At 44.4% G+C, this 12,594-nt stretch overlaps 1 protein-coding gene across 1 annotated transcript; it reads left to right on the top strand.

Moving 5' to 3' along the window:
- Nucleotides 1–1,101: 1,101 nt before the first annotated feature.
- On the top strand, nucleotides 1,102–11,506 carry LOC106565806 (cytochrome b-c1 complex subunit 1, mitochondrial). The gene is made up of 12 exons (XM_014133361.2): nucleotides 1,102–1,238; nucleotides 7,527–7,667; nucleotides 7,830–7,916; nucleotides 8,055–8,184; nucleotides 8,481–8,679; nucleotides 8,838–8,917; nucleotides 9,065–9,180; nucleotides 9,309–9,613; nucleotides 9,755–9,840; nucleotides 9,942–10,030; nucleotides 10,656–10,731; nucleotides 10,908–11,506. Exons 1-12 carry the CDS (start codon nucleotides 1,188–1,190, stop codon nucleotides 10,970–10,972), a joined length of 1,425 nt encoding a protein of 474 aa, XP_013988836.2. The 5' UTR covers nucleotides 1,102–1,187; the 3' UTR covers nucleotides 10,973–11,506.
- Nucleotides 11,507–12,594: the final 1,088 nt, after the last annotated feature.

Below are 12,594 nucleotides of genomic sequence, written 5' to 3'. Positions count from 1 at the left end.
GTGAGGGCTAAACTTGGTGGGTGTCAAAATAGCTAGCCATGATGGCCAGGCTATCTACTCAGAATATTGCAAAATGTGCTTTCACCGAAAAGCTATTTTAAAATCGGACACCGCGATTGCATAAAGGAGTTCTGTATCTATAATTCTTAAAATAATTTATGTTTTTTGTGAACGTTTATCGTGAGTAATTTAGTAAATTCACCGGAAGTGTTCGGTGGGAATGCTAGTTCTGAACGTCACATGCTAATGTAAAAAGCTGTTTTTTGATATAAATATGAACTTGATTGAACAAAACATGCATGTATTGTATAACATAATGTCCTAGGAGTGTCATCTGATGAAGATCATCAAAGGTTAGTGCTGCATTTAGCTGTGGTTTTGTTTTTTTGTGACATTATATGCAAGCTTGAAAAATGGGTGTCTGATTATTTCTGGCTGGGTACTCTGCTGACATAATCTAAGGTTTTGCTTTCGCTGTAAAGCCTTTTTTAAATCGGACAGTGTGGTTAGATAAAGGAGAGTCTTGTCTTTAAAATGGTGTAAAATAGTCATATGTTTGAAAAATCCAAAAACTTCAATTTTTGAGGAATTTGTAATTCGCGCCACGCCTATCATTGGATATTGGAGCAGGTGTTCCGCTAGCGGAATGTCTAGATGTAAGAGGTTAACAAACACGCCCCCATAAAGAAAATTAGAATTAAAAACAGGGTCAGCCCCTGGTTCGACCGTGATCTTGCAAAGTTACTCCACCTCAAGAATTGCATTTGACGAAAGGCTCGGCACACGCATACTCAGGCTGACTGGCTCTCGTTCGGCACACGCATACTCAGGCTGACTGGCTCTCGTAAGTTGTTGCAAAGTAGTTAAAATGCTAAAGTTGTCCATGATGACTAGCAACCTTTGGCTTGCTAGACGTTCGTTTTGTACCCCGACCAAACACCCTACTTTCATACTTGCCTTACGTAACCATCTGTCTTATGTAACATACCAAACATAACACACCATATTCATTTGAGTATCCTGGTTTTTACTATGTTACGTCTAGTCTATGAGACCAGGCTGAACCTGTTGGTACTGCTGCATGAGTGAAGGGTGGCATGCGCTGACGTCACATTTTTACGCACGTCTTGGGCGTCCACGTTGGGGAACGTGCGCGCAGCTGAGTTTTCTGTATTCGACAGGAAAAGATGGCAGCGTGCGTGTGCCGAGTCGGTCGAGCCCTCGCCAAATCCCGTAGCGTAAGTATTCAGGAACATATTGGTATTTGAGGGGTCTGTAAGGATGTAAGAATAACTGAGTTGTTGGTTGGGATCTGCATTTCCTTCACGTCGGCAACTTCTACCGAAAATTAGGCCTCTGTAGCTATCTTGTTGGTATGTAGCTAACGTTATGTAACCAGAGCACCGTGATGGCTAGGCGGTTAGCATTAGCTTGGAGTTAGCGCAAGGTCAACTCACTGTCAGCAAAGGCGCAATGTCTCACTGTAAAAACCGTGACACGAGTGGGAATTTTGACATCCGTGTTTAACACTTTAGTCAACCTATATCTGCGTTGCCTTATTCCCTTTTAAAATCGAACAAGGTAATTTTGTCCGTACTTCCGCGTTGTCCTATTTGCCCTAACGTTAACCAGATACCTAGCTAGCTAAGGTTAGCTACCTACCTCTGTCTTGTCCAACTGGATGCGTAGCTACGTCAAATTGAACTCGCTACATAGTTAGTCATTAATTGTGTGACCTCTTAACTTGAAAGTGTGTTTGAGTCGTTTGACTTCAAACTGTGGTGTTGGGCTGCTAGGCTAGCTGGTGAAGTGTTGTTGATGGACCCTCAGTAAAGATAAAAATAGCCCCTCCTTACCTCCAACTTATTAGCTAGCTAAGGTCGACTGGTGGTATGTGTGAATTGGTGGCTGTCACTGTTATTGTGTGGGATCAGCAATCACCCCACTACCACTTTCTCTCCTTTTCAAGGCAATGATGACATCAAATCAAAGTTTATATTTTGCAAAGGACACCAGCAGTATGGTCTCTATTATTGAATCTCTTGATCCTCTCCCAGTGCAGGGTTGCAAACTAGTCACCATTCGGCGAAATTCGCCGTTTTTGAATCCTACGTGATTCGTGTAGATCCGATGAGAAAAGTTTGGGAGAGAGGCGGGGGGTTTGGATCACTACTGGCTGTAAGCAAACGAGTGATAAGCGTTTGGAGCAATGCTGGCTGCTGTATCCAAGGCTCAGCCAATCGTTTACAAAACAGAATGCAGTGCAGCACGCGACTGAAGAGACAACCAATTTACTAGTTAGAGCCTCAGTGGGCGCTCTGGAAAGGCAGCTTGCCAGTTACAGCAGCGCGTCCCCTGAACGATAACGAAGAGGTACCGTTAGGTGAGAAGCCTGACCACAGATACGGGGGTGAGAAGGTGATGAAGCGTACTTCATGAGCTGTAACCGAAAAACTACTGGCATTCTGAAAGGGTGAGGTGAGGGAGACAGTGTGGTGGAACAAGTGTTAGCATTGTTAACCTCTATGGGCTAGGTGGGACGCTAGCGTGCCACCCGTGGTGCACTCCATCAACAGCAGGTGCATTTCAAGAGCGGCAAATTTGAATCCAAATAAATGTCAAAATTCAAATTTTTCAAACATACAACTATTTTACACCCTTTGAAAGATAAACATCTCCTTAATCTAACCACGTTTTACGATTTCAAAAAGGTTTTACGGCGAAAGCATAAATTTGGAGTATGTTAGGACAGTACATTTACAAGAGTTGTGTGTAATGTTTTGTCAAGTCAAAGACAGGGTCACCAAAACCATAAAACCAGCTAAAATGATGCACTAACCTTTTACAATCTCCATCAGATGACACTCCTAGGACATTATGTTAGACAATGCATGCATTTTTAGTTCTATCAAGTTCATATTTATATCCAAAAACAGTGTTTTACTATGGCATTGATGTTGAGGAAATCGTTTCCCTCCAATAACCGGCAGTCAAGTCAGCGTCACAAATTAAATAATTAAAATTAGAAAACATTGGTAAAGTATTATATTGTCATTTAAAGAATTATAGATTTACATCTCTTGAACGCAATCAACTTGCCAGATTTAAAAATAACCTTACTGGGAAATCACACTTTGCAATAATCTGAGCACTGCGCCCAGAAAAATACGCGTTGCGATACAGACTAGACGTCATGTTGGGGAGATCTAAAATCGAAAATACTATGTAAATAATCCATTACCTTTGATTCTCTTCATCAGATGTCACTTCCAGGTATCACAGGTCCATAACGAATGTAGTTTTGTTCAAAAAAGCTCATCATTTATGTCCAAAAATCTCCGTCTTGTTAGCACATGATCTAAGCCAGCCGGACTTCTCGTCATGAACGAGGGGGAAAAATATATTTACGTTCGTTCAAACATGTCAAACGTTGTATAGCATAAATCATTAGGGCCTTTTTTAACCAGAACATGAATAATATTCAAGGTGGACGAATGCATACTCTTTTATAACGTATTGGAACGAGGGTACCCAACATGAACTCGCGCGCCAGGTGTCTAATGGGGACATCATCGTTCCATGGCTCTTGTTCGGTCAGATCTCCCTCCAGAAGACTCAAAACACTTTGTAAAGGCTGGTGACATCTAGTGGAAGCAATAGGAAGTGCCAAAATATTCCTCAGCCCCTGTGTTTTTCAATGGGATAGGTTTAAAGGTAATACAACACATCAGGTATCCACTTCCTGTCAGAAAATGTCTCAGGGTTTTGCCTGCCAAATGAGTTCTGTTATACTCACAGACACCATTCAAACAGTTTTAGAAACTTTAGAGTGTTTTCTATCCATATATAATAAGTATATGCATATTCTAGTTACTGGGTAGGACTAGTAACCAGATTAAATCGGGTACATTTTTTTTATCCAGACGTGCAAATGCTGCCCCCTAGCCACAATCTCGCTAGCTGGATCGAATTCTCCGTAGCTAGCCAGAGAAATGCTGAGCAACATTATCCAACTTATCTGATCAAATAATTTAGTTTATGGTGTGAAAATTAGCTAGCTAACGTTACATCACCAGATGAGCTAACATTAGTAACCTAACCAACTCGCTAGTATATACTCCAAATCTCCCCCCTGTCAGAATTCTCCCCCCATTCGCGTTCTTCATTGCTGCGACTTTCTTGAAGGTTGACATTTCTGCTCTTCACTCCGTTGTCAGTTTAGCCTACATTTCACTGATCTTAGTAGCAGAAAGCATTTTTGTCTGCAGTTTTCGTTTTGGCTATTTATTACAATATGGCGCCCTCTGCGAACCCCCCCGGAAAGATGCTGCCCATGTCTCCCGTACCTAAACCTGCTACTGATTTGTATTAGTCTATAAATAAATCTACACACATACATTACTTATTCATTTCGGTTGCCAATCCTGACGTGAAGTTAGTTCTATAGAAAGTATTTGACTCTGATGTGTGCCACAGAAAGTATTTGACTCTAGCCACACAATTAAGGAAATTAGAAGGGAGGGAGAATTCTGTCAGAGGGGAGATTTTCAGGACGGCACCGTTCCGCAAATTATAACGCGTTATTTCCTTACTGGACCCTGGCAATCTGTGTGAAATGTTAACTAGCTAACGAACTAACAATATCTGTTAACTCATGTTTTTCCTCTACAGTATGTGGTTCGTTTTCAGAATGAGAGAATTAGACTAAAATGAGGTGCTGCTTGTTAAACAAGTGGATTCAGGGATCAAGTGTAGCTGGAGATGGCCCTGGTTTAAGCTGGATGCCTATAGAGGTGAAAGGAACACCACACACTTTCCCTCTTTCTCACTTTTGCTGGCACATGTCCACAGGCAGAAAGTGTACAATGTAATAATGTCTAGCCCAAAGATATTGTTTTTGTTGTGTTGAATTTGACACTAATGTGTGTGTGAGGGGGGATTATACATTTGTTTACTCAGTGAATGTTATTTTTGCACACATGTAGCCTTGTGCACTTGATCGACATCTATAGTGCCCACTATAATAGAGCAAAAAATAGAATGCCTGTTTATTTCATTCTATTTCTACTCTAAGATATTTTTTTCCCAAGTGCAATATTTGTGTGTGGTCACAATCGTTATATTATAAAGGCTGTCATGGCTAACTGCAATATTAGTGTTTTTTTCTCAAGACTTGAGAAAAGTCTAGGCAACAAATACATTGGATTGCTTTCTCTACGTTTTTTTTAACTGTGAGTTAGGTTCACGTTAACCACTTTTTATTTTACACACAGAGACTGTGTGTGTGTGGGTGGGGCGGCAGGGTAGCCTAGTGGTTAGAGCGTTGGACTAGTAACCGATCATGGCCGGTTGTGATACAGCCCGGGTTCGAACCCGGGTCTGTAGTGACACCTCTAGCTCTGCGACACAGTGCCTTGGACGGCTGCACCACTCGGATTTTGTAGACCTATGTAGCCAAATTGTATCTATGATGATATGCTATCCATTCATGTTTTTTGTGTGTTCTGTTTATATCTGAGAATTAACCAATGATATCAGGCCACACCTGGCCATGATTACAGACACCTGTGTGTGTGTCCTTTGACAGTATATAAACTAGTGACCCGCAGTGTTTGTCATTATACCCTGATGAAGACAACCAACGTTTCGACAGACAGGCTATGAGGTTATTAAATTATTGTATCTGAGCTCCTAGTGTGTGGCTCTCCTTCTTTTTTTTTTCAAGTATTTTACTCTGCTAGCCAGCACCTCGCCTAAATGGGTGTGCTTTTCTTTCGCTTCCACGTACACCGTTTAACAGATGATATAGTGGGTGCAGTGAAATGCTTATGTTACTAGCTCCTAACAATGACATTGAGGCGATCATAAATTGCTAAAATGCATAATATTTTGCTAAATGTCTCTTCATTCCATTACTATAGCTTATTTTAGCAATTTCATACATAACCTTACACCAGTACTATCAACACGACAAAATCAACTAAACTCAGAAAAAAAGAAACGTCCGCTCGCTGTCAACTACGTTTATTTTCAGCAAACTTAACATGTGTAAATATTTTTATGAACATAAGATTCAACAACAGACATAAACTAAACAAGTTCCACAGACATGTGACTAACAGAAATGGAATAATGTGTCCCTGAACAAAGGGGGGGTCAAAATCAAAAGTAACACTCAGTATCTGGTGTGGCCACCAGCTGCATTAAGTACTGCAGTGCATCTCCTCCTCATGGACTGCACCAGATTTGCCAGTTCTTGCTCTGAGATGTTACCCCACTCTTCCACCAAGGCACCTGCAAGTTCCCAGACATTTCTGGGGGGAATGGCCCTAGCCCTCACCCTCCGATCCAACAGGTCCCAGACGTGCTCAATGAGATTGAGATCCGGGCTCTTCGCTGGCCATGGCAGAACACTGACATTCCTGTCTTGCAGGAACTCGCGCACAGAACGAGCAGTATGGCTGGAGGCATTGTCATACTGGAGGGTGATGTCAGGATGAGGCTGCAGGAAGGGTACCACATGAGGGAGGAGAATGTCTTCCCTGTAACGCATAGCGTTGAGATTGCAGGCAATGACAACAAGCTCAGTCCGATGATGCTGTGACACACCGCCCCAGACCATGACGGACCCTCCACCTCCAAATCGATCCTGCTCCGGAGTACAGGCCTCGGTGTAACGCTCATTCCTTCGACGATAAACCCGAATCCGACCATCACCCCTGGTGAGACAAAGCCGTGACTCGTCAGTGAAGAGCACTTTTTGCCAGTCCTGTCTTGTCCAGCGACAGTGGGTTTGTGCCCGTAGGTGAAGTTGTTGCGGGTGATGTCTGGTGAGGAACTGCCTTACAACAGGCTTACAAGCACTCAGTCCAGCCTCTCTCAGCATATTGCGGACAGTCTGGGCACTGATGGAGGGATTGTGCGTTCCTGGTGTAACTCGTGCAGTTGTAGTTGCCATCCTGTATCTGTCCCGCAGGTGGGATGTTCGGATGTACCGATCCTGTGCAGGTGTTGTTGCCACTGCGAGGTCTGCCACTGCGAGGACGATCAGCTGTCCGTCCTGTCTCCCTGTAGCGCTGTCTCACAGTGCGGACATTGCAATTTATTGCCCTGGCCACATCTGCAGTCCTCATGCCTCCTTGCAGCATGCCTAAGGCACGTTCACGCAGATGAGCAGGGACCCTGGGCATCTTTCTTTTGGTGTTTTTCAGAGTCAGTAGAAAGGTCTCTTTTAGTGTCCTAAGTTTTAATAACTGTGACCTTAATTGCCTACCGTCTGTAAGCTGTTAGTCTCTTAACGACCGTTCCACAGGTGCATGTTCATTCATTGTTTATGGTTCATTGAACAAGCATGGGGAACAGTGTTTAAACCCTTTACAATGAAGATCTGTGAAGTTATTTGGATTTTTACAAATTATCTTTGAAAGACAGGCTCCTGAAAAAGGGATGTTTCTTTTTTTGCTGAAGAATCTCTTGTCACAGTCACACAGTGTTGTAGGCTAACTATCCTCTCCCTCATTCTCCAGCCCATCCTGCTGTCTCTGCGGCGTGGTCAGGCTACAGTGACCTACGCCCAGAGCCTTCTGGGAGCTCCAGAGACCCGCCTTACTGCCCTGGACAATGGCCTGAGGATCGCATCAGAGGAGACCGGACACAGCACATGCACTGTAAGGACCTGCTGTGTCATTGATCATACAATCCAAGCACTCATCTTGATGGATTTGGGAAACATTGCCTAGTGCAGACATTCACTTAGTCACATTTCAGATGAACCTGACTATTTGTTGGCGCGTCATGATATCTAGCTAAGTTCCACCTCTGTCTCTCAGGTTGGGCTGTGGATCGGCTGTGGAAGTCGCTATGAGACTGAGAAGAACAATGGAGCTGGGTTCTTCCTGGAGCACATGGCTTTCAAGGTACACAACAGCCCCGGCATCTATGCAACCAACCTTCAGTCCCCTATAGGACTTCACACTTACTTTACTACTGCACCAGGCTGGCCCAACATGGTTTCTCTTTCTCCACCCCTTTTTTCCCTTGTTTCTTTTCCCCAGGGGACAAAGACGCACACCCAGATGGCCCTGGAGCAGCAGGTGGAGTCCATGGGGGCTCACCTGAGTGCATACACTTCCCGGGAGCACACTGCCTACTACATGAAGACCCTGGCCAAAGACCTGCCCAAAGGTGAGCCAACCAGACCACCTACCCAGCATAGCAGACACTTCAATGAGGCAGGAATAAGGCATGGAGACTGTTTATAAGGTGATATGACAATTCAATAGTGTGTACAATGGGTTGGGTTCTTATAAGCCCTTCTAGTTCCACAGAGGTTGAGTGAGTGTTATGTATCTAGTTGTAAAGCTCCTGTTACCTTTTGGTGAATTAGTTTCTCATGCCTGTGTTGAACTTCCATTCCCATGGTCTCCAGTAGTCCTTGTCAATTGCTATGTATACTGAAGTGCCCCTCTCACGCTCTCCAGCGGTGGAGCTGTTGTCAGAGGTAGTGCAGAGCAATGCCCTGAGCGAGGCTGACATTGAGCAGCAGAGGAGTGTGGTGCTGAGAGAGCTGGAGGAGGTGGAGGGCAGTCTGCAGGACGTCTGTTTGGACCTGCTGCACGCCACAGCTTTTCAGGGTACCCCCCTGGGACACAGTGTGCTGGGACCGTCCCAAAACGCCAGGTACACACACACACAGAGCCTACCAGGGAATCCTATTGGGTCAGAGCATGCTAGGCCAAACCAAAATACCAGGGAAACTCGCACATGTTATAGAATCCTGTTACATTTCACAGCAATCCCAGTTAGTTGAGCTGTAAAGGTCTGTCTCTTCCCTTCAGGACTATGAGTCGACAGGATCTGGTAGATTTCATCAGGAGCCACTACAAGGCCCCCCGCATGGTGCTGGCAGCTGCTGGAGGTATGTCTCCCATACATTAACACTGGCATGTTAAGGCTGTATATAGAGGTATTACATGCCAATACCAACCGGCCCTGATTGTTTTTTATTTTATTTGAGTGTAATGGTTGTTTGTTTGTAATGGCTCACTGCCTGTCTCCTGTGTAGGTGTGACTCATGAGGAACTGGTTGGGTTGGCCAAACAGCACTTTAGCGGAGTTTCCTTTGAGTACGAGGATGATGCCGTGCCTGTTCTGTCCCCCTGCCGCTTCTCTGGCAGCGAGGTGAGTGTGTGTCCGAATTGTCAGATGTTTGAACAAGGGCACAGGTATTCCATCAGTGCTTTTCTTATTTTTATTTGGAATGTTAATATGGTTAACCCTGTGTTGTCGTCTCCTCTCTCCCTCTGTAGATCCGAATGCGTGATGATGATATGCCCCTTGCACATATTGCTATCGCAGTGGAGGGTGCCAGTGCCGCCAGCCCAGACATTGTGCCTCTCATGGTGGCCAACTCCATCATTGGCAGCTATGACATCACTTTTGGTGGTGGAAAGCACCTGAGCAGCCGCCTTGCTCGTCTGGCCTCAGAGGAGAGTCTGTGCCACAGCTTTCAGGCCTTCCACTCCTCTTACAGCGACACTGGACTGCTGGGCATCTACTTTGTCACCGACAAACACCACATTGATGACATGATGCACTGGTCACAGAACGCATGGTTAGTTGTGATTTCCAATACATACACTCACAAACACAAACATGGATACACTCCTGGTCCAACACTTATCCTCAGCCTGTGTAATTTTACATATTTCATTTGATAGTATTGACCTCCCTCGTTTTCTTTTTCTCCCTGAAGGATGAACTTGTGCACCACAGTGACAGAGAGTGATGTTGCCAGAGCCAAGAACGCCCTCAAGGCCAGCCTGGTGGGACAGCTTGACGGTAAGAGCTCTATCTCCTCATGTAGCCTGTCAGACACTGAAACACACACACAAATATCTCTCCTTGTTCAACACTAACACTGCCGTACTGCTCTTGTGTAGGAACGACACCGATATGTGATGACATCGGCAGGCACGTCCTGAACTACGGCCGCCGTATCCCTCTGGCTGAGTGGGATGCCCGCATCGACGTGAGTACAACCGCCTTCCATGCACCACACATACAGCTGTTACACCCTCTACCACCTAGAGCAGAGGTATTCAACCCCCCAATTAACAACAATTAATAAATTACATTTTCATCTCTTCATTTTTTATTTTTTTACCAATAAATACTTATATTCAGTAAAATGGCATTTTTCTAATCATCTTTCTCAACGTTTGTATATTGTCCCATACAATAATCTGTACTGTTAATTTTTATATTAAAACATGTATATACTGAACAAAAATATAAACGCAACATGCAACAATTTCAAAGATTTTACTGAGTTACAGTTCATAGAAGGAAATCAATCGAAGAAACAAACAAAATAGGCCCTAATCTATGGATTTCACATGACTGGACAGGGGCGCAGCCATGGGTGGGCCTGGGAGGGCATAGGCCCACCCACTGGGTAACCAGGCACAGCCAATAAGAATACGTTTTCCCCCAAAAAAGGGCTTTATTACAGACAGCTCCCCCAGACCCTGACTTTGAATACCACTGATCTATAGGGTGCTCTTTCTGTGCCTCTCTCTCTGATCTCACTCGGAGTTCTCCCCCCCACCCCTTACTGCATTCACCCCACATTTCTCACCACCTCTCCCCCTCAGGCTGTGACGCCCAAGATGGTGCGTGACGTCTGCTCCAAATATATCTATGACAAGTGTCCCGCTGTGTCTGCTGTTGGTAAGTTACCACACATCAGTATTCCTTCCAAGCAGCCTTTGCACCTTAATCCTCTTGTGCAGGATAAAGATAGCGCATAGTCTAAAAGTCCAGCTAGCTGCTACCTAGCTTGGTAACGTTCTGATTCCTCAATCCTTCTCTCATCTCGTCTTACTGTCTTTCTCTCTGTTCCACAGGCCCCGTTGAGCAGCTGCCTGACTACAACAGAATGCGCAGTGCCATGTACTGGCTCCGCTTCTAAGAACCCAATAGTGTTGCTCTCTGCGTGTCCAATGTCTGCTCTTCCTTTCACTCTCCTCCACTCCCTTACTCCTCCCATCACTGCAAGAGTGAGGAACTGAGGACTGCCTTAGCTCATCAGCACAGATCTGTATCGGCTCCATCAAAGTTCCCTCTCCTCCATCTCTCGCTGTCACCGCTCTATTCCTGCTATGTTAGTTTTAGTTGGTTATGAGGGAGAGAACCACTGTTGGGGGGGGGTGAATAAGTTCTGAGTGTTCTGTTTCCCTGTAATTATCAATAATTACCTCGAGAAAGATTGTAATACGGAAGATTTTTGTTAATATCACTGAGCCTTTTCATGCACCTGGTACAGTTCCCGGGAAGAGAGGGGAACACCTGAAGACATTCAGTGATATATACAGTAAAATCAGGGCACTGTACAACCAGTTAATGTAGAGCAGAAGTATTTATGAATTGATGTATTTTGTTTCTGTCCTATTGTACATAACAGAATCTCTCATTCCGGCAAATTGAAATAAAACATTGTAAAACACTTTGTTTTTGTGTCGTTGTCCCACACGCAGAATTAGATTAGTAAGACTTAATATGTTATCTATCCTTGTTTTGTAATTGACAAACATGTTTAGCATCTCCAGGCCTACAAGCCACCAATGCGCCACTTTGGAACATAACATTTAAACATTAAAAAGGGGGGGGAAGGGGTTATACGCTGACAGAATTGCTTTCAGATTGTCTAACCATGCATCGTTTAGCTATTTGATTTTCAATTTTAGGACCCCTTTTGGTGTAAAAAAATATATAAAACATTTGATACAATATTGAAATTGGCTTTTTGTACCAGATCCCACAGAAATGCATTGAATAACAATGAATTGCAAAGAAAATACTATTTTTTTGACTAAGGTTTAAGTGACTGATATAAGGTCAGGAAATATAAACAAAGCAAAAAAAGAAATGTCCTCTCAACTGCGTTTATTTTCAGCAAACTAAACATGTTCATACAAATATTTACATAAGATTCAACAACAGACATAAACTGAACAAGTTCCTCAGACATGTGACTAACAGAAATGGAATAATGTGTACCTGAACAAAAGGGGGGGTCAAAATCAAAAGTAACAGTATCTGGTGTGGCCACAAGCTGCATTAAGTACTGCAATGCATCTCCTCATGGACTGCACCAGATTTGCCGGTTCTTGCTGCAAGATGTTACCCCACTCTTCCACCAAGGCACCTGCAAGTTCCCAGACATTTCTGGGGGGAATGGCCCTAGCCCTCACCCTCCGATCCAACAGGTCCCAGACGTGCTCCATGGGATTGAGATCCGGGCTCTTCCCTGGCCATGGCAGAACACTGACATTCCTGTCTTGCAGGAAATCACACACAGAACGAGCAGTATGGCTGGTGGCATTGTCATGCTGGAGGGTCATGTCAGGATGAGCCTGCAGGAAAGGTACCACATGAGGGAGGAGGATGTCTTCCCTGTAACGCACAGTATTGAGATTGCCTGCAATGACAATAAGCTCAGTCCGATGATGCTGTGACACCGCCCCAGACCATGACGGACCCTCCACCTCCAAATCGATCCCGCTCCAGAGTACAGACCTCGGCGTAACGCTC

The sequence above is a fragment of the Salmo salar genome, chromosome ssa12 (assembly GCF_905237065.1).
Source record: "Salmo salar chromosome ssa12, Ssal_v3.1, whole genome shotgun sequence".
NCBI classification, from domain to species: Eukaryota; Metazoa; Chordata; class Actinopteri; order Salmoniformes; family Salmonidae; genus Salmo; species Salmo salar.
This window is presented reverse-complemented; position numbering and strand designations above follow the sequence as displayed.

What these genes read in the sequence shown, in the direction of transcription:
- LOC106565806 (XM_014133361.2), top strand. Translation starts at nt 1,188, where the DNA reads ATGGCAGCGTGCGTGTGCCGAGTCGGTCGAGCCCTCGCCAAATCCCGT. An exon ending in GGTGCTGGCAGCTGCTGGAG is followed by an intron (nt 8,918 to 9,064) that starts GTATGTCTCCCA and finishes TCTCCTGTGTAG; the next exon opens with GTGTGACTCATGAGGAACTG. An exon ending in GCCGCTTCTCTGGCAGCGAG is followed by an intron (nt 9,181 to 9,308) that starts GTGAGTGTGTGT and finishes CTCCCTCTGTAG; the next exon opens with ATCCGAATGCGTGATGATGA.